This window comes from Parasteatoda tepidariorum, chromosome 5, assembly GCF_982258835.1.
Source record: "Parasteatoda tepidariorum strain Cologne lab strain chromosome 5, Ptep-v5.0, whole genome shotgun sequence".
In the NCBI taxonomy this organism is placed as follows: Eukaryota; Metazoa; Arthropoda; class Arachnida; order Araneae; family Theridiidae; genus Parasteatoda; species Parasteatoda tepidariorum.
The window spans coordinates 2,484,480-2,506,937 of NC_141759.1; the positions used below are offsets into that span (position 1 = coordinate 2,484,480).

At 28.2% G+C, this 22,458-nt stretch overlaps 1 protein-coding gene across 2 annotated transcripts in view; it reads left to right on the plus strand.

Annotated features, from left to right (window-relative positions):
• Positions 1 to 3,303: 3,303 nt before the first annotated feature.
• The window catches only part of FER (tyrosine-protein kinase Fer), a 34,749-nt gene continuing 15,594 nt past the window's right edge, over positions 3,304 to 22,458 (plus strand). Inside the window, exons 1-10 of one of the 2 annotated variants that reach the window (XM_043045909.3) lie at positions 3,304 to 3,611; positions 4,196 to 4,420; positions 6,719 to 6,892; positions 9,331 to 9,427; positions 12,469 to 12,661; positions 15,137 to 15,274; positions 15,363 to 15,485; positions 18,566 to 18,688; positions 19,973 to 20,153; positions 20,238 to 20,342. In XM_043045909.3, coding sequence (XP_042901843.2) covers positions 4,211 to 4,420; positions 6,719 to 6,892; positions 9,331 to 9,427; positions 12,469 to 12,661; positions 15,137 to 15,274; positions 15,363 to 15,485; positions 18,566 to 18,688; positions 19,973 to 20,153; positions 20,238 to 20,342 — 1,344 coding nt within the window. In that variant the 5' untranslated portion in view covers positions 3,304 to 3,611; positions 4,196 to 4,210. The remainder of the gene's footprint in view (positions 3,612 to 4,195; positions 4,421 to 6,718; positions 6,893 to 9,330; positions 9,428 to 12,468; positions 12,662 to 15,136; positions 15,275 to 15,362; positions 15,486 to 18,565; positions 18,689 to 19,972; positions 20,154 to 20,237; positions 20,343 to 22,458) is intronic. The other variant, XM_071184968.2, reaches the window with a different exon arrangement.

Genomic DNA, 22,458 nt, shown 5'->3' on the forward strand with positions numbered 1-22,458 from the left:
ACATTTGAAGATTGGTCTGTTCCATGCAAATATATCCATTTTTATTAGATAAGATTAAAGATAATTAAAATGATCTATATAACGCAAAATTCATTAAAATGCCCAGGTTTCAAGGTTTGCATTTTCTACTGTATATAGTTGTTCATTAATAAATTATTAAATATTAATGTAATAATAAGTTATAAGCCATATATGAATACAAAAATATTTTATACTGTAAATTTTTATTTTAATAAATGACAATGTTTTTTTTTTTTTTTTTGTATTGTACTATCTATATAATGCAATGAAGTGATAAAAGTGTAAAAATTTTACAAAAGTCGCATTTATAGAAATAGTAACTTATGGGACATCCTTTACCACTGCCTCATTTAAATGTGACCTCTCATAGTAAAAAGGTTCCCACCACTGGGTCAAATAATTGAATAAAGCGCCACTTATTTCTCAAATGAAACAAGAAGTGTGGAAGTAACGCAATTGCATGTTTAAAAATGATTTGTGAAAACACAATCATTCTTATTAAGTAGTATGAACCATATGTGGGAGATATTTCCATAATAGTATCTGCTCTAGTCAACTATACTGTCTGCTTCTGGTATTTGGAATAAGTTAAAATTAAAAGGTACTTATCCATTTCCCCAGGACAAGTAAATGCAATGTGAGGGAGGGTAGCCAAATCTTTCAACAAAAATAAGTACCTTTTAAGCACTCAAAGAATATTTACACTATATACATTAATAAAATGCAAAATAATTTTCAAAGACTTTACATGATAAAATAACTAGTTTCTGACAAAGAACTCTTTGCTTGATTATATTAGCCATTATAAAGTGATTAAGAGATTTTTCCGTTCCATATCTTTTCATACTCTATGGACCGACTGTGTGCCAAAATGCATAGTGAAAACGTGGAATAGAACAATGTGAAAACCACTTTTTTGCATAATATGTGGCGAGAATCGACATTGTTAAAAAAAAAATCTCATTTTCGAAAAGAAGCAAATTGAAGCACTTTTTAAAAGCACTACACGCCATGGTGTTCTTCCTGAGCATTTTTGGAAAGCTGGTCCGCTCTGCTTGCCCTTTGATCAGAAAAAATGCGCTCTCTTTGTAAAAATAAGCAGTCATCTTATAAGAACACTGCCTTTTTATTCATATAATATTTTGAAAAAATTAATTCACTGTTTAAATAATTACACAATGGTAAAATTATGTGTCTTCTTAAGTTTAATTCTAATTACTATCACAAATATTTTCTTTGTCCTATAGACTTATTCTCAACTGGTTAAATTTTTATAGCTATCTTTTTTCGAAGGAGGATATTAATAAATTTTTTAAGTGGTTTTAAAATGATTTCTTAAATAAATACCTTTTCTTTTTTTTAATGCACCTTTAAATGTTCTTTTTCTTATAATTTTCAGTTTAAATTATTGAAAAAAGCTTTCAAGTTATTTATAATTTTTTGTTAGTTTACCTTTTTAGAAAAAAAAATATGTACAGAGATAGCCTATTTTAACATGTCTTTAATTATTTTTATAAACATCATTTTTTTCTCTTATTTTGATAATGAGGGAGATTTACTTTTTGAAATGAACACATAAAATAATATTAGAGGGAAATTTAAAAATTGTTGAGGGTAAAATTCAGTTATTACATAATATCACACATTTTAATAAATTTTCACAGTGTTAAATGAGTACCCCTTTCAGAAAGGAAGCGAACTGCCTTTTTTGTTATTTTGAAGGGGAACTCCATAAATGCACAGATTAATTTGTACTTAAATTTTATTCATTAAAATAGGAAAACGAGGAGTGGATCATAGAATAGCCCACCCAGTGGAGATTTTTTAAATTCTCTCCAAGCAAGTTTTTGAAATCTCGTCAAGCTAGGTCTCTGGAAGATATGTTGGGGGAGATTATTTTGAACGTCCGATCACACCACAAAATTCTTCAACTTGATTGGTTAATTGATATGTTTACCTATGCGAAAGTTGGATTTCATTAGAAAAGAGTTTATTTTTTCGCCATTTATGCTTCTGATATATTGCGATTAGATTCATTTTCATTATTTAATTTTTTAACCAGTTATGTCAATTATTACTGTTATTATTATTTTAAAATGAGCCATCAGAGTAAAGGTAGGTTATTTTTTATTCTATTAAAAATATATTTCAATAAATATGCAGCAATTAAATTTTCTTAATAATCAAAAAGCAACATTAATCCCAGTAATAATCGCTAACTTGGCGAGATTTAAAAAAGTCACCAAGAGGAGGGCTTAGTCTACGATTTTACGGAAAACAAGAAATAAAAAAAAAAAAAGAAGTTGAATTTACTGTTTTTTCATTGGCAATTTTATTGTTTGCACCAATGAAATGGATAAGTAATAATAAAAAATACAGAGTAGCTTGCCCATTAATGGCTATGAGTTTTACTTTTTGAGTTTTTTCAATTCTTTTAGTTTCTAGTATGTCAATACTAGAAAAAATTGGCTGCCATCTTAGCACAAGTTCAAATACAAAAAATCTTTTTCAGTGCTGTTTTATCATATGATCTCGAAAGGATTGTCTACTAAAGAAACCTTTATCACAGACTTTACATAAATATTGTTTTGAAGCAGAGTGACGACTTAGATGATCTTTCAAAGAACTTCTCTGAGAAAAACCTCGCTGACAATATTCACAAACGTAAGGTTTTTCACCTGTGTGAAGTAACAGGTGCTTACTACGATTACTCTTAGAACCAAATCTTTTATTGCAACACTCACACTCATACGGCTTATCCTCAGAGTGCGTTATTAAATGATCCTCCAACAAGGCAATTCGTTTATTGCAAAAATCACAATACCCTTCTTTAATGTGAGTTAGTAAATGCTTTTCAAGTAAAGCAACCCTTTTGTTGCATCGTTCACAATCACGTTTAATGTGTGTTAAAAAGTGATTTTTTAGTGAAGTGGTAGTACAAAATTCGTTGCTGCACAATTTACACGAGCGACCCTTTTGACACTCATTGTTTGTAGAGTTAATTTGACGGGAAAAGGAAGTGTCAGACATTGTTATATTATCACTAACACTGTTTTGTTACAATCGCTTATTATAATATCTTCATGAAATATATTTCAGACCAAAATACTTCTTTAAAGTTGCTGTGTTGTTGGGAGATGATCACGAAAATTGAAAATCATTGCATGAAGTAAGACTTTGCTTTTAGCTTTAATTGTGTCTTATAATTGCATTAATTATGTCCTTTACTTGAGACTATAAACTGTTGGTTGCGAATGTCTATAGTTGACTTTTTAATATAAAGAAATAGGTAGTCATAAACGTTTCAAAGAAGCTCATCTAAATATAGATGAATAAATATTAATTAAATTATTATACCTGTAATTTATCTATTGATAAAAATATCAACTAATTTAAGAGTATTTACTTGTTTAGGAATATTTGCTTTTCTAAAGTTTTCTTTTTTAAAGTTGAATTGTAAGAATAAATCATTCGCGTGACATTTAAAGATGATTATGAATATTATTTACATCATCAACTTCGCTTGGTGTGGTCAATATGAAATTATAAATTAGCTATTTTACGGTTTATTTCTGTGAGTTTTTTTCCAGGTAATTAAATGAAAAATAATGGAAAACATCATTTAATCTCCATCTTATTTTGCATGATGATTCAGCAAACTATATTCTATTTTAGTTAATACAAGATTTATGGCAAACTGAAATAAAACAGACTATTTATTTTTTTAAATGTTTCTTTTGTTTAAAAAAATCAATGAAAATTTTTGATTTACAATAAACATTAAAATATTACATGCAATTTAATAGCGACTTGATGTATAGTATATTCTTAAAGACTGTTGTGCTCTATCTGAATTCAATAATCTTGTTTTAAACTATAATTATAAGAGGGATATTATAAGATTTCTCTTAATCCACCTCGTAATGAAGGTTTTTTATTTTCAAAATACTTATTTGCAGATTTTTAATTATTCTCACGGGAATCGGTTTTTCATTTTTTAAATTATTTGGGGAATATATATTAAAAACTGTTTACTCAATTTAGCTTGGAATCTTCAAATTAAGTGAGGAAAATACATGAATTAATATTAAATTTTTCTTATTATCAAAATTGTTAATTTTTTCTCAATTTTAGAGTACAATTGCATATATACAAGATTTTGTTTACTTTTTAGACTTCTTTCTTTAGAATGGGATTTGCAACTGATCTCCAGGGTAAAACCTCTCATGAAGCTCTCATGTCTTTACAAGATGCAGAACTTAGACTTCTGGAGAATATGAAACGCTGCATGTCACTGAGGGTGAAGTGTGATCGAGAGTACGCAATCGCCCTCAATTCAGTCTGCATACAAACTCTTAAAATTGATCAAACGGAGTTGAAAGGAAGCATGGTTGCTAGGGTAACAACATTATTTTATTTTAAGTTGAAATTGAAGCCTAGTTCTGAAGTTGCTAAATTAAAACAGAATTGTAAATTAAGCAAGGTTAAGCTTTTATGTATTATTATTATATTCTTACAATCCTAAACATTATCTGTTTTCTATGCATTCTTATACAGTATAGGTATTGTCGTGTGTTCTTGATCCCTGATAAATTTTACACCAAAGTAGTTCCATGGTATGTGCCTTTAACTTAAATTATCCAGTCAAGTTATTTAGCAATTATTTTGTGATTTTCCTGCCCCTCCCATCCAACAGAACTATCTTCTTTTCTCATATCTGTTCTTTCTACTCACAGGAAGAAACAAATTTTTTTCTCCCTCCTTCCCACCTATTCACCTTCAAGTAGGAGTGTTCAAAGGGATTAATGTTTTTATTTACTTATTTCTTTTCTTCTCAAAGTTTTGAGTAATCATTCTCCTTTTTCAAAAAGGTTTTCGGCTGATTAGATATTATTCTAATAATAATAAGGTTATTGAAGAAAAAATAATGTTATTTTTTGTGTAAGGCTTGTTTTGACTTCTGTTTACATTGAGGGTCCATTATGTGGAAATATCTATTATCAAACTTATGGAAGTGCCACTTATTCTATGTACGGGACTTTCTGCTACACACACACGCACACACATATATATATATATTTAAATAATGTCCACATAATCTTTTTGTATAATAAAAGATGCTATACGAAAAGAAATAAAAAATATTTTTTCTGAGCAACTCAACTGTATTGTATTCATATAAGCTGTCAGAACTGTAAGAAATCTCAATAACAAATTATCAAAGTTAAAAAACAGTTTTTTTTTTTGACACTGTCCTCTGCAAAAGAGTCAGTATATCAATCTAAATTGAAACCAGATAGTTTCAGCCTCAAATCACTCATATTCAATTCATTATATTTTTTTACCAAAAAGAGTTAAAAAAGCTTGTTCACATTGTCCAGCTTGATTCTTGACTTGTCCATAGCTAAGTATCCCTTACCGGCCATTGCCTGTGGGTTGTGAACCACTAGACTATAGGAGATTTCAAAAACCTCCAAAATCCAAGCAATTACTTTCAACTTTTGACAAAAACTCAAGTTCAAATTAGAGGAAAAGATATGAATATTTGTGTGTGTTAATATTATTACAAATAAAAAAATAGAATGAAACAGATTTTAAAAACCATGTAGATATCTATAGACATAACTGCTAAAATGTGTTAGAATTAACCAAGTGAATTTACGATGAAGTCGTTACAGATTGAGCTTGTTAAAAAAGGAGATTACTCGAAAGATATAATATAATGCTACTGTATTATTAAAGACATCAGGATTTTAAGAAATGTGTAGTCAGAAAAATGTTTGAAGAAATCACATGAATTTAACATATCACTTAGTAAGGCTCTGGTCTGACACATATGATGACAGCTGGATTATTGGATTGATTAAGCTTGGAAATAAAAAAAAAAGGCCTCACATGCCAAGAAAAAAAAGTTCTTATTTATCAAGATAGAATGCCCATTGTCGTAAATCAATCAAAACGATGGTTAAATTGAATGAATTACGTTTTAAACTGCTTCTCCATCATTTTTGTCCTCCAAATTTGGCTCCAGCGACTACTCACAGACTTCAAAAATATTATCCTAAAGAGAAATTCTGCTCAAATGAAAAAGTTATTGCTAAAGCTGAAGCCTATTTTGAGAGGAAAGACAAATTGTTCTACAAAAAAGTGATAAGAAAGTTAGAGGTGTGTTGGAAGGAATGTATGAAGGAGAGAATCTTGAGGAACAGAGTCAAATTTCTAGAAATAAAATTGTTTTTCTTAGGTTGACTGGAGACTTATTAAGCAATTTGTTATCATAGTCAAAATGCCGTGTAAAAAAGTAATTGTTCAAAGCAGGTATTCAAAATTTACGTTTTGTTATAAAGTGTATTAAAATCATCCTGATTTAAAAAACTATGAGGAAATCCATAGTAATAATGGGTGCAAAAACAATTGAAAAACATGAATTTATGAAGAAATTGAATATTTCAAAAGGGGATTATTTAAATTTGTGATTCAAAATTCGGGTTTTGTAATAATATTCTCTTAATATCAAGATTTTAAAAGTGTCACGTAACTCGACAAAAACTTTCTGACGAGATGACAGAAATTTCTGTTTAATTCATTGTGAATCCAAAGCATAAAAATTTTTAGTCAATTGTGGGACAACGCTCCAAATAGTTGTTTTTTTTTAATTAAATCCTTTGTATAACTCATGGACCCCTTTTATTTATAGGCATGGAGTGTAATAGCTGAAGAGACAGAAGTCATGGGACGTTTAGTGAAACAGAATGCTGATTATCTGGCCTCCCGCACAATCGATGAAATGAATGCTCTTATATTAGAGAAACGAGCGTTACGAAAGCTGTACATGGATGAGCACAATAGAATTCATGGGGAGCTGCTACGGGTATGTTTTTATTTCAGAAAACTCACTTACTATTTATGTATATATTTTTTGCTCTTAAATGCGGTTAACATGGTTCAAATCATGATTAAAATTTCTTTTTAGATGTTTGGAATTTTTTTAAAAAAAATCATTGATTGAAACCTATTGTTTAAAAATGGGATTTGTTTGAAAAATCAAACTGATTTTTGGTTAAAAAAATTATTAATTTAAATCCTGAATATTTTTTATGAAATGTAAGAAATAGATACATTCTAAAGGGTATTTGATTTTATTGTTAATGATGGTATTTTACTAAAGAATTATGAAAAGGATGTAAATTATTGTATTTCAAAATAGACTAGAAAATAAAAAAAAAGGATATTAAGCATAAGTATGAGTAGCATGAAACTTATAAACTGTAACCTTCCTTTGAATGTATGTAAAATAATTTTCTGTTAATAAACATATTTTAATGACAGGCCTGCCAACTACTATGCTTTTTACAAATTACCAAAGTTTTCAAATATTTGGTAATTTTGCCAACATTTTAAAAGCCTCACCACGAAAAATTTTGAAAAAGTGGCATATGAACTTTTGAATCATTTGTACATAGTGGTGCACAAAATAAGTTTAAATGAATAAAAATAAAACATTTAAACGTACACATAGCTACCACTAGAATTTTTTTTTACTTAAAGGGTAGAAAGTTGGCAGTCCTGCAATTATACCCATTTAATTTTATGTTTATGTAAATACAGTGCTTTTAAAACTTATTAAGTTAGTGTATATCAATCATGGGGAAAGATTTATTCTACCAAGAGTAAATATATATATATTTCAGTACTGTTGCACCATTAAACCAATTACACCTCATAAGATATGAAATTGATAAATTATTTCACAATATGATATTCCTGCGACATCCATAATCATCACATTGCAAGATGAGCTTGAGTAAAGAAAAAAAACTATTATTTTATTTATTTGGTAATTTGTTTTTAATTAGGGTGACCCGGGGTAATTCACGATCACTCTGTTTCTGGGGTAAATAATGATCACCTAAGTTTTATTTTAAAATAATTATTTTTTTTTTAAATTTGAGACATGGACAAGAATGTTTGTACACTTTACTAAAGTATAACTACATTTAGTTAATAATAGTTTTTAGTTTAATCTAACAAAATAAGTATCTTTTAAACTGCTCTCTGTATTTTCCATTTCAAAGATGGGTTTCAAGATGTGCACATTTCTGCAAAGATCCCCCTCCTTCTCTTAATAATAAATATTTTGAGTTACTTTCTTTTTCTTTGATATAAAAATAGTGTAAGCTTTTGTTTAATTGTTTCACATCTACTGTAAACATTATAATTGATTATAGGAAACGATATCAAATGTTGCCCCCTACAGATGGGGTAATTATTGATCACTGGGGTAATTCCTGATCATTGTCATTTCTTCTTATAAATAGTTTAAAAAATAGCTAATAAATAGTTAATTTTCTTTCCTTAAATAACAGTTCATATTTATTAAGTGGAACAACTATAAAATATATTTTAACTATAATCACAAAATTTGTTTTTAACTGTATACAAGACAAATGTGCTCTGATATGCACCATTTCTAGTTTGTCTTACCTTGCTTCTATCTTAATTTTATGTCTGTACATTGTTAGAATAATTTTTAAGTTGATAAATTAACCTAATATAAATATGGTGAGAAATTATAAGCTTAAAAAGGATACTAAGCTTCTAGAAAGCAAAAATAGTGAATTTCTTTTAATGATTGAAAATGAAAAGTTCAGTGTGAGAGCTGCTGCCAGAGCTGAAGAGTTAATCTTTATTCCTGCTTTTAAATAAAACGTTTTATTAGCTGCTTAAACATATCTTTTTGGTTTATTTGTTTGATCTTAATGTCTTACTTGTTAATTACCATTGTATAATTATTTTTAAACAGCCCATTTACTATAAAAACTGGTGATCAGTAATTACCCCAGAAATGATCAAGAATTACCCCGGAAATGATCAAGAGAAGGGGTAATTCCTGATCACTAAAAATTTAAGATCTTTTAAATTCTAATTAGATTTTCAAACAAAAGAAGGTAGAATAGGACTCATCTCATATAGCTTCAAACTTCCAGTAAATATTAAAATTCTATCTTGAATAGTTTTTTCCCAAAATAGATGTTTGTATTTTTTGATCAATAATTACCCCAGGTCACCCTACTGAATAATTTGAACCATTTTAGTAGGAAATATGAAGTATTTGATCTATAATTTTGTTTTTAAGTAATATTAAGTATTAATACATTTTGTAAAATGCTTTTGTCAGTGAACTTTAAAAATATTAGATTTAAATCACATAAATCTGATTTAAGAAAAAAATTTTTTAAAAAAAGAAACCCATGATTTTTGACAACCTTGCTTTTGAAAAAATTATTACAAATTGCATTATGTTTTCAGTTACAAGATGCTGTTAATAAAACCCGAAATCTGTATGAAAAATACTTAGAGCTGTGGAGGGTTTCCAAAGCTAAATATGAAGACCAATATGTGAAAGGTATTTTTTCCTGTTTTATCTATTCAGAATTTTGTTATCTTGTCTTTTTTCCATGCATTTACTACAGGGATGATTGCATTCCTGATTTTTTGTATCATCCTTCTTCCAGATCTAGAAAGTAGGAGCAGAGCATGTGATTTTTATGCGGAATTCCGCAAATCTCAAGACCATTGATTCACGGACTTCCGTGAATCAAAACCTATAATCAGTCAAAATTTTCACCACATTCTAAAATTTAAAATAAGAATTATGTTCTACAATCTGAAATTTAAACTTTGAAACCTTCGCTAATTCGCCTTACAAGACATTTTCTTACATGGGACTCTTCCCCAATTTTTAATTTTTTGGCTCAAATTTGTGTTATTGCATACTTTAAAAGATAATGTATTTTAAAAAAAAGAGATAGAAAAAAATTTCTTTCTAGATTCCCTTATGTCTGTAAATATGTATGAAAACCTATATCATTAAGCTTCAAACATTTTTTTAAGTACTACTAAAAAAAATCAGAAGAAAAACTAATCAATATTATATATTATTTTAAGAATTTTTCAATTATTTTTATGATCTAATTTCGTGTCTATTTATGATCTAATTAATTACAATGTGAGTTTTATTTAAATTTACAAATTTTTTTAAAAATAATTTAAGGATTTTTTTTTTTTTTTTTTTTTTTTTTTTTTTAGTGACTGACTTTTTTTTCACCTTGAGTAATTCTGATTAATAACTTTTGCTCGTTATCTTTTCATTATTATTCTTTTGATATTTTGCCTAATTCAGCTTTTTCACTCAATCACAATAATTCAAAACTGAATAAAGTTTAAAAATTTAAGAAAGTCTTAAACTTTAACATATTTATTTTTAAATTGTTTTGTTTTGAATATTTATTAGTTTTTATAAAAATACAGCATGAAGATGAAAGGTAGGTACAATTGTTTTTATTAAACCCAAAAAACTAAACTTAGGTAATGAAAATTAGTTTGTACTGTACACTTTGCTCAAGGAATTCTTATTTGTTTGAATGATAAATGTTTTAATAATTAAGAATAATGAAATGTTTTTCAAACCTTAATAAAATATTTAAGCTCCTCAGTTTTTTTCCTTCTGTAATCTGAAAACATTTTCAGAATTTCAAATGCTTGAGTGAAATACTTTTTCATATATTGTTTTTCTGAAAAAGGATTAAGTTGGTTTTAGAGCTAAATGCTTTGTCTAAACTGTCCAAACAAGTAGCCAAGTTATGAAGCGTACTTCTTTATACACATGAATTACATTTAAAAAAAATGGGAATCCACACTTATATTCTGGCAGTTTTTCCTCTATTTTTTTTTTCAAAAATAATTCTTTTTGAAAATTAATCTATGTGTTATTTTAAGAAGACTAAATATTTTCAGTACTTTTTGTCTAATTGTGACTTTTTCTTTTCATGCTACATCTAAGATGTGTGGTAAGAATTTTCAAGACTTTGAAAATTTTAATTAATTGGCATTTACTTAAGTTTTAATTGATATTTACTTAAGTTTTAATTTATATTTAGTTAAGTTTTAATTGATATTTACTTTAAGCATTTAATGATGAAATTGTTTAAAGTTTGTGAATTTTATTTTTATGATCATCTTAATGTAATTCTTATAAAATAAAATTTCTATGTGTGCGAAGATATTTAAAAGTATAAAATTGGTTGTGAAACAGCAGAATTTTATTTCAACTTTTCTACACCTTTCTCAATCTTTATAATTAATCTACTTTTTAAAAATACTTTTTATTTATTTATTTATTTTTTTTGTTGCTAAACCTTATTTTTAACATATATTGTAATGGTCTTTTCTTAATTTGCAACACAGTAAAGATATAAATTTTTTGGTTGTATTTGCTTCTATTTTGAAAATGCAATACAATTTCTTTGTTCTTTTTCTTTGTTTGCAAATTGTCCATCCGATTTCCAAGTTTTGAAGGATTTTTACTATTAAGCAACACAGCATGTTTAATCTAAATCAGCAATTCCTAGCTTAGCAACTGTTTTTAGTTTTTAAAATTTTTTCTTTATTTAATTTTGCATTTGAAAAATTGATGGAAAATGAATATTTAAAAGTTATAAAAGATCTTTTTTTACAGGTTGTACTATCAATTATGTAAAAAAAATGAATTTAGCTATAAATAAATACTAGTTTGTTTATTTATTATCTGCTCAATGTTTTAATGTTTTGCATCTGACAAGAACTCGATCTCGATGCTAAGGAAAAGCAAATATTTTGTTATTGCCAAGTTAATTGTTTTAATTCCTGTTTGTTGATTAAACCTTTTTTAGTTATTTTATATTTGATTAAATCTTTACAACAATATATTATATTTCTTATAGATAAAGTTAGTTATGTTACAAATAATTTACGGATTATAAATAAATGTAAGAATCAAATAATTAAATGTATCAAAGAATAAGAAATGACTGTAAATGAAAATTTCTTTTTTTTCTGAAGTACATTCTGGCTACTAAAAATTGTCCTTGCTGTTATAAATTATTTTTTTACTGTTGTTGTAGACCTCTGGTTATAAGAGAATATTTTTGAAGGCTTTCTTGCAAAACTTGTTCTTGCCTAGTAAAAATTAAAATTTTTCTTTATACACATTACTTATTGTTTTTATTAAGATAGAGTTTTTAAGTGTCTTTTGAATTGTTATATTTTTGGAATTGGAAAATTGTATTCTTTAATTAGTTATCTCAAAAATTTTATTTTTTTATTGCTTAGGTACACTTTTCTGTCATTGTAAAACATGAAATTTGGCATGTTAATGTGATATTGTTCATTTAACAAAATACACCATTTACAGTAAATTTTGTTTTAAAATATATCTTTAATTTAGATTTAAATGAAAGTATGAGTAATTTATGAATTTCTATTAATGAATGAGTAATTTTTTTTATTTCATTAAAATTTGTTCATTTAAAAAGATATACTTATGCATGCTTGGATTTTTTTGTGTTTCGTTTTAAATGTAATAAAGTGCACTGTTTATTATTTAAAATAAGAATCTGTTTCACACAGGTAAAGGTGGAAAAAAATTGGAAGAAGCCAAAGAGAGATACATGAAGATAACCAATAAGCTTCATAGACTTCACAATGATTACGTCATTCTCGTGCACGAAGGGAAGGAGTACGAGAAGCATCTTCGTAACACGATGCTTCCCTCACTCCTAGAATACCACCAGACAGTGCTTCAGGAAGCTGTTGATAGATGGTCAGTCCTTCTATGTTTGCCAAAATTATGAATATTTCTCTTAAATGCTTTTTCTGTTGCATTGTATTTCTTCATGTATTCTGGGTTTTTTTTCCCTTCTCCTTATATATATTCTCTGTTTTCTTATAACTACATTACATTGTTTATTTTTCTAATCTACGGTTTCAAAAATAAATAACTAAATAGATAATAAAAAAATAATTACAATTATAAGTTAAATAAATGAGAAACTTCTGTTTTTGATCTAATGAGTTTTAATGGTTTAAGAGGTAGACCTTAAATATGCTTGTGCAGGTGTTATTTTATGCCGAGAAATCATGCATAAAAACAGACTTTCTCTACCAGTTTTATTTAGCAAAAATAGTTGCTTGTGGTCAGCATATTAGTTTTTACCTTCATATGTCTTTCCACCTGCAGCTCTTGCAGAAAAATTAGTTTTCCTATTGTTATTCAGTTGTGTATGGAGTGGGCCTGAAAATAACCACTCTACACGTTACGAGTTGACAAAAAAAAAAAAAAAAAAAAAAAACTGGCGACTTAAATGAAGTAAACAACTAGTTACCTTTTCCCTTGTTTTTTTTTTCTTTTCTGAAATTTGTTTAAGAACAAAAGTACATTAGCACAGAAAGATTCTAGAAAACAGAATTTTCATTCAAATATCTCCATTCAATATTTAAATTCTTCAGAATCCATCTTTTTGTGATGGAAAGATTCATGTGGAAGAAGAATTCTTTAACGATACACAAATTCCAAAGTTGTAATTTATACTATAAGTGTATTTTGCCACACCAACTATTTTAAAACAAAATTCTTTAATATCTACATGACTCATACTTGTTAAACTAAATTTTGTCACATATTTGTATTATTTTTATTGTTAAATGAATTTTTTAAAGCAATTGATTTTTTCTAATATGATTCTTTTTGTTGCAAAAAGTGGCTATTAAAGGAAAAGGACCTATCGATATCGGTCACCGATTCGTTAGGTATGAGGAAAAAGCGGTTACAAAGTTATTAGAGTCTACTTGCTGAAAATTTAAATTTTCAGGTCCAGTATGGAGCATGAATGCAAAATACTGAGTTGGTATTATTTTTTAATAATAAAAAATTTGGTTATTATTAACCGTCAGTTTCTTAGTCATTTTCACGGTTCTGTAAAATGACTCCAGTACTCAATAGTTATAAGTAAATATTTGTGATACTTTATTTGAAATCAAGATATAGTGTCTAATAATAAAACAGTCCATTTTGTTTAGATTTTTTTAATTACATCTTTTTATTTTTAATTAAACATAATAGGTCTTACAGAAAAAGGGTTTCTTCAGGGTTGGAGAGAAGTATGAGGAAGTTTCAGAGAGAGATGCTTGCCATTCCTCACACAAAATGCAGCGTTATGGTGGGTGTGCCTGTAAAAAGTGTTCAGTCAATAGACATGAATTCCTGATAGTCCCAGGGAGCCTCTTTAAAACACATAATGTTTTAAGAAATACTAAGAGCTGTAAGAAGTTGATCCTTGATTTTGATTTTTTATGCAGCAGGAGACTTGGAAGGACTGCAAGATAATGGTGTAATAGATTTATCATTACCAGGGTGCACCACGAAGATTTCATTTAAATGATCTTCATATGCCCTGTGACAGAATCTGTAAGAGCTATTTGCGACAAAACTCTCCAGCACTCATGTCTTTCTGCTAAATGCTTTTAATAAGAACAAATATATATGTTAATAATTTGAAATAACAAAAGCACTGTGTTTACAAAGGAAAAAAACTATATAATTTGATTTTAATTGAACATGTAATAATTTTTTATTCTTATAGTATGGATGATATTCTCGCATTTTCTGGGAAGGGGGGGGGTACACACAAATCATTTCCTTGGCATTTTATAAGTAATCATCACAACAAAAAACTAATTAAAATCGTGAAATCCGTAGTAGTAATTGATGGACAAGATCGACTACGAAATCACTCCTCTAATGCGTTTTTTGTTTCAAGATTAGGTTGTTGTAATAAATAATATATAAAAAAAATAACAGATTTAAAAACTATGGAGAAATTGATGGCATAACTGCCAAAAATTTGATAGAATTATTGCCTTAAAAAGTAAATACTCAAGTGTATGATTGAAATTTTCCATAGTGTTTGAAATATATTGGAATATTTAAAATCCATGTCAAAATCAATTTCAGTAACTCCCAAAAATACAATCTAATCATTACATCGGTTTATAATACTATAGGCGTAAATTGAGCGCTTCAAAAAGTGATTATATAAATGCATGATTCAAATATTATGTGTAAATATCTATTGGAAAGTAAAGTAATTTTTTTTTACTTTTCAAAAGAAAACTTTTTCTGCAAGAACTCAGTAACATTCTGTGACACTGTCGTCGTTTCACTGCAATACTGTCAGTGGGTTGATGTGGAACACATACAATTATCGTTATTCTAAATGATAATTTATAATTTTCTTAGGAAAACTCTGATGCTTCAGTTTGTGAGTTACACAGATTTCTCCAATGACACGTTTCGATCTCTGAACATCAAAATTAAAAAAAGTGTCGAGTCTGTTGCGGGAGAAGATGAATATAAAGATTTTACTGACAAGCATAGGTAAATTATTTTTCAACCATGTTTATATTGAAATGTTTTTAATATAAATGATATTCAATTAAATTTTTTTTGCCTTCTCTATTTTCAGATCTCATCCACCCAATTTAATTGACTTCAAGTTCGATAGTAGTCTTCTACACGATTATAACGGACCCTTAAAGGCAAATCAGCTTGCTATGGATGATATGACTTATGATGCATTACGGGAAAAGTAATACAAATGAATTTTTTAAAAAAAGAGATCTCTTTTATTTGATTTTAAAATACTATTTTTTTGTAAATTTGTTGATTCTTTGTGAATATTTCCACTTAATTGTCCAGGCTAATGATTTATTAATACATTGGCCACAGAACAAGTGCAGTGTTTTCACTACAGCGCGAGAACATGAGAGTCTCGCATATTTTTTCCTTCTCTCACATTAAAAAACGATTACTGCGCGAAATTCGCGCACTCTATTAATAAATTTCAAAATGCACGAATCTCTCGCTTTTTGGAAAAAGTTTCAGCTTGCACCATTTTGAATAAAACCCGTTTCAATTTTCTACCTTGATCTTTCATTATTTTCAACATCGGTCCCTGTTATCTAGCTGTTTCCTTATTTACCAGTATTGTTCAGAACCAGTGTGAACAGCAGAACAACATTTCCCCGAACGACGGAACCCCGTTTCAGAACACATTTCTTTGCAACCACGTGTTCACTGCAGGTAAGGTTTCTTCATGTGAGACGTTTAAATTTTTTGTCACTAATGAAAATGAAACCTTTATACATAGCTGCCAACTGTTCAGAATTTTTTAGGATTTGTTCCTAATTTTTAAATCCAATCTGAAAATCTGATATTTTTATAAAAAATCTGAATTTTCATAAAATTTTTGATTTTAAACCAATCCTTTTTTCTGATCGCCACAAGCACACATCCTGTGATTATTGTGCTAAAGTAATTTTTAGTAGCTTTTTATTGGAAAATATTATTCCAATAGCTGTCTGTTGCTGATTATTTCACTAAATTATTATTTTTGGAAATTTTTTTTGTAGTATTTAAACACTTGCATCAGAAATATTTGTTTATGATGTAGATTATTATTTACCTGTGTTTTATAATTTGGAGATAAATAATTATATATTAATAGGTAATGTTTGTTTTTAATATTTTATACCGGTATTCCTAATTATAAAATATTAATATTATAAGTTTCTCACAAAAGATAGCGTTTATAGTTTTGTTTTACTAATTTACATATCTAAATATATGTCTATTAATGTTATGATTTAATAGTTAAATTTTTATCTTACTCTCGTAATTAGTGCATATAATTTTGTCGCATATAGTGTTCCTAATTTTTGATTCCTAAGGTTGGCAGCTATGCTTTATAATAAGTTGTTTCAAGTCAGCTCTATTTTTAGCTATTAATGAATTACCATACTGCCTCTTTGGTAATTTACAGCAATTTGTTAAAGTTGAAGGCTGTGAAATCTATGCTGGAAGACCTAGCATAAAGTATGAACATGGAAATATAGTAAACGAACTTCACCATTCTATAGCAGAAGTAATTGAAAAGCATATGATGGCAGAGGATTGGAAAGTGTGTGCACATGCTGCAAATTTACTTAGTGATTCCGAATAGTTCAGCATCTGTTGAAAGGTCTTTTAGCACCCAAAACCGAATTAAGACAAAATATCATAACAGATTGACTGATAAGCATTTGAGCAACCTAATGAGAATAACTGATGAAAAAGTAGACATAGAACATTTTGCATATGATGATGCAGCAAAATATTCTAATTTAAGAAATAGAAGATGTTAAATATTATAATTAAAGAAATTTTTTTTTCGGAGTCTATTTGTGTTTTTTTAATTTTTAGAAATCTCACTTAACTTTTTGAAATCTCACCCTGTTATTGAGAAAAGGTGAGAAATTTTCACCCAATTTTTTTTCTGTAATGAAAACACTGAAGTGTTTGAGATACTTATATGCTTTTCCAAAATATTCGTCTCGTAAAAAAGATTTTTTTAAATAAAAAATGGTTTTACTTTCCAATTTGAATAGCCATTATAAGGGTTTTTAAAATATTATATATATAAGAAGTAGACCTCTGGAACCAACCCTAAAGGGTTGGTTACGGAGGTACTCTTAGGGCAGAATTTTAATGATACCGGGATGAATTAATTCATTAGCAATTATGAACCAAAGAAAAAATTATTTTGAGGATATTTAATGGGAGGAATGAAATTTTAGTTTGTTATCAATAATACTTTTTTTTAAAAAATTAGATTTTATATCAGACAGTTTAATGTGTTGGACTGGAATAGCATCTGTTTTAGTTTTTTGGTGTATGCAATATGAAGCTGAGTTATGTTTCTCGTTAAAACGAAAATGTGAAAAAAAAAACTATAAATTTTAAAAATGTTTATCAAGAAAATTTAAATGGTGAAGTTTGATGAAAAGAACAATTTTGAATTGAAAAGTTTCGTGGGAGATACTAATAATTTGCTTTATTTTTATGAATTCGTATCCCTCTCCTAATTTATTGATTGTATAGATAAGAATAAACTTATATATTTTCAAATTTCCCAAAACTTGTTAGAAAAGGGTCGTGACTCTCGATATTCCGGTAGCATTACCGGAATTCAAATCCAGTTCTCCTCATTGGAAGGCGAACGCTCTATCCCCTAAGCAATCGCGACTCTTATTTAAATATTCATTCAATTTTAAGTTTTTGAAACTTAAAGGTAGGCTCAGTCACTTTCGCCTCGGACTATCGAGACTGTTACTGTAATACAATTTATGCCATCAGTTATAAAATTTTGGAAAATTTAATAAAATCAGTCCTGAAAAAATCAGCGAAATTTCCTTTTCTGAATTTTTTGCGGCCACCCTGTTAATGAAATTTGGCTTAGCTTATTGTATTGCAGCAAAAAAGACTTGCATGCTTATGGAGCATGAAGATTTTTATATATGTTATTATTATATTATGTTATAATTTTTATGCATATTTAAATAAAATGTATATTAAAATAGTTAAAGGATGTATAATTAATGTTTCTTAGAGTTGTAATGTATAAAATGAACATTCTTAATAGCAAGCTTGTTCAGCTTTTTTTTTTCAAATTGTGTGTTCTTATGCCTGTCTTTCTCACCTTTATTGCCTTGTCTGTTCTCTCTACTTCATTTTATTTCCTTTTGGTCCATTAATATCTTAATTCAAACCAACCAACTAGTGGGAGAACTTAGATTAGGAGTGTTTTTCAGTCCTTCGAGTTCTCTTTTGTAACTAAACTTTTGCTTTCAGGCTTCTCAGCATAAAAGATAAAATTTCCCAGTGTCAGGCAGTTATTAAAGAAAAGGAGTTAGAAATTGGTCAGTGTGAGAATGAAATGAAATCTCTACGCCAAACATCAGAGACAGAAAACATGTAAGGATCGATTTTTCTATGATTATTTTTTTGTTAATTTTTGAATGATGTTTAAAATTCTATTTTAGTGAAAGGAATGCACTCCTACAATGTTATGTTTATTTTTAACTATTATTTGTTGCATTACCAATATTAATTGTAGTCATAAATTAATTTGATTTCAAATTCTAATTGAAATTTTTTTTTTCTGATTAAAACTAAACAATGGGAAAAAAGCACAAATAAAATATATGCTTTTATTATTTTTTTTCATATGAAGCAGAAAGTTAACACTTTCTTTATTTGGTTCCTAATTACTGCTTTTGTCATATATTTTGTATCAATAGTCTTAATATGTTGAATTTGGAGTTTGTTACATAGCTGCTAACTGTTCCAATTTTTTTTTTTTTTAGCCTTGTTCCAAAAATACGATTTTAGGTCAGAATGTTCTGCATTGCAATATTCCATATATCTCTCAAGACCCTTGTTTTCTGGAATTCCCCTGATTCAAAAACATAATCTGGCAGAATTTTGAAACTTTTGCTAAATCCGGTTAATGAGGTGTTTACATGCAAATGTTTTTCCCGCCAATTTGATTCTTTTAGTTTGGCGGATGTTCGCTATTTTGAATTTTTGGTAGTGTGCTGGAATTTGCTACTATCGCGATTTTAATATCATTAATAGATTTTCTTGCATACCTGATTTAGAAGTTGCGATTTGCATTTATGGGATTTAAAAATCGTACATCTTGATTCCTATTCATGCAACTTAAAAATCCAATATCGCAGTTTGTGAAACCAATTAATTCGATTTGTATTCATGCGATTTAGAAATCCAATATTGCGATTCGTATTCACGGGGTTGTAATATCAGACATTGATTTTTCATATTTACACAAGATAGATTTAAAAACTACACATTGTGATTCGTATTCACGCAATTTAAAAATTCAATATCGCAATTTGTGTTTTCATGTTTTTAAAATCCAACATTGCGATTCTTGTAAAAACTAAGTTTCATCTAGAATCAGTTACTATATATATGTGTGACATTCTTCATTAGTAGGTAATTTAATTAAAAATGTAAGTTCAAAAAATTATATTAAATATGAAACATGCATGGTATATAATTACATGTTTCATATTATTATCTTAATATCGATTTTTGCAGAGTTTTTCCTTCTGTTTACCCCTGATTGGCTAATCAAGCTTTGTGTACCTATTTTTGTTTTTAATAAGTTGGCAGCTATGCTGTTATTTGAAAGATCACCTGACATTAAAAAATTCATTTCTCATGCTTCAACAGGCTTAGTGTTAAGCGACGTGCCATTGGAATTCTGCAGAAGGAATTGAATGAACTCTTGTGTCAAGAGCAGCGGCATCAACAGCTCCACAACCTCATCTCAGGCTGGCTTGACAATGTTCAGGCTAACAATCTTCCGCAGGGCATTGAATTCTTTGATCATTCAAATATTCATGAAACTGTTGTAAGTAGTGTTTCAAAGGAAATTAGAAATTTTGTTCCTTTTTATTTCATTTCACTCACTTATCTTCTTTTCTTAAAATCTTAGAAAGATGCTGATACTTCGAGTTTGAATGCCTTAGGGAAAAAGTCTGCTCGAATAATCATGTCGAAATTGCGACAGCCTTTTCATGCGTTTCAGAGGAAGACAAATGTTTGTATTTTTCTTCTTAGCAGTGCTTTCAAAATTTAGTTTAAATAATTATTGATTATATATGATACAGTAAAACCTGTTTAAGAAGTTTTCATGGGAATGTAGGAAAAGATTTGTTAAAAGGGAAAGGCTAAAACTATTTTTTTTTTTTTAAATAAAAAGTCATAACTGTATATTATAAGATTAATACGAAGAAGCTTTTGTTTATATTATAATATTTATATATTAAACTATACTTATTGAAATTTAACTTAATAATAAAAAAGGTACATGCTGTCAAAAGTATATTAGAATGATGTCTTGTTCAGAAATAATGCCATACAATGGATAACTGGAAGGTTTCGAATTTTTGATATATGAGAGTTCTTATCTGCTTTTTCAAATTTTATCAAAGTATTAATTTTCTCCTCATTGTATTAGGCTTTACTTTAATTCTCCTTATACTTTAATTCTCGTTTATATTATAATATTTATATATTAAACTATACTTATTGAAATTTAACTTAATAATAAAAAAGGTACATGCTGTCAAAAGTATATTAGAATGATGTCTTGTTCAGAAATAATGCCATACAATGGATAACTGGAAGGTTTCGAATTTTTGATATATGAGAGTTCTTATCTGCTTTTTCAAATTTTATCAAAGTATTAATTTTCTCCTCATTGTATTAGGCTTTACTTTAATTCTCCTGGCAGTCGTTTAATAAAGATAGTTAGTTCAAAAATTTTATTCTAAGAAAAAATTTCAAACACCTTTCACTCCTTTCCTCATTTAGGGGTGGCAAAAAGAAAGAGTCAAACTTGTTTCCTGTTTCTCAAAACTTCTATAATCTCCTTTCTTTCTTATTGTATTGCTCTGAGGACTCATTCTCTTTTTGCTCTTACTGTTACATGTGTTTTTCTGTAACAAGTGTGTAGGTTGGTCAAAAGTTGAAATCTAGAAATCAAACTTTTTCAAGAGCTAGCAGTTTTTACCACAATGAATTTCATCTCTAAATCTTTGAACATTTGTATACTTTTTTTCCTGGGGACTTTCCATGTTTTGGAAGGAAACTTGATAGTTTGAAAAAATTTTTTAGCCAAGAAAAAGTAGAATACAAAATTTCTTAAAAAGGAACTAGTTTGGTACTATAAAAGAAAGGATAAAATTGTTGACAGGTAGAAAAGTTCACATGTATCGACTTAAGTGGAAAAACTTTTTCTACAGAAAACAGATATCACTGTAGATCCAAATATTAAAATTGCTAAACTCAATGATGCAACAGCCCATAGAGGGCCAAGGCCTATTCTGGCCATCTCAATTATTTTGACAGTGGACTCTGGGGGCAGGAGCAGTTGTTCCCGTTGGGTGATCAGCCAGGTGCAGAATCCCCAGTGTTTAGTTCCCAAGCATGCTCGGTACTCATTTTATTGACCCATTGAAGAAATGAAAGGCCGAGTCGACCTTGCCCGGTACGAGGATCGAACCCGGGAACTGTGGCACGAGCGACGCAGCCACCGGGTTTCAAAATTAAATTTGCAAGGCATAATGTTTGGAAAGTTGTAAAAGGATCTAAGGAAACATTTCTAAAATAAATAAATAAATGAAAATTCAGGTATTTAAACACTGAAAAACTTGGCTTCATATAATACAGTATTTCCTAACAAAATATGCCACACCTTAATAGAAACTTATATAAAAACAATGTTTATCTTAAAATTCACTTAAAAAAAATTAGAAAGATAATTTAAATTTAATGCCAGGTGCTGCTTCTATGATGTAAACAAATAATCTAGATTTTAATATAACTTTAGGGATATTTTGAGGCATACCAAAGTTAGAATTGAAAAATTAAGATTAAAGAAAAAATTATTTGAAAATTGAATTGTTTTTAATGAGTTATGAGAAACATTGCAAAAACGCAATAGGCATTACCACTGAATTCTTTAATGAAAAAAAAAATTAAATTTAAAAGTTTCCCAATATAACTTAAGATAATAACTAGATACCAAGAAAGCCAAAATGAAAATAATCTAATAATGTTATTTATAAATTTACCACAAATATTTATTTTTTCGAATGTATAATTGTGGCTTGTTGACAAAAAAATCTCAAATAGGATAATTTAGCTCAACA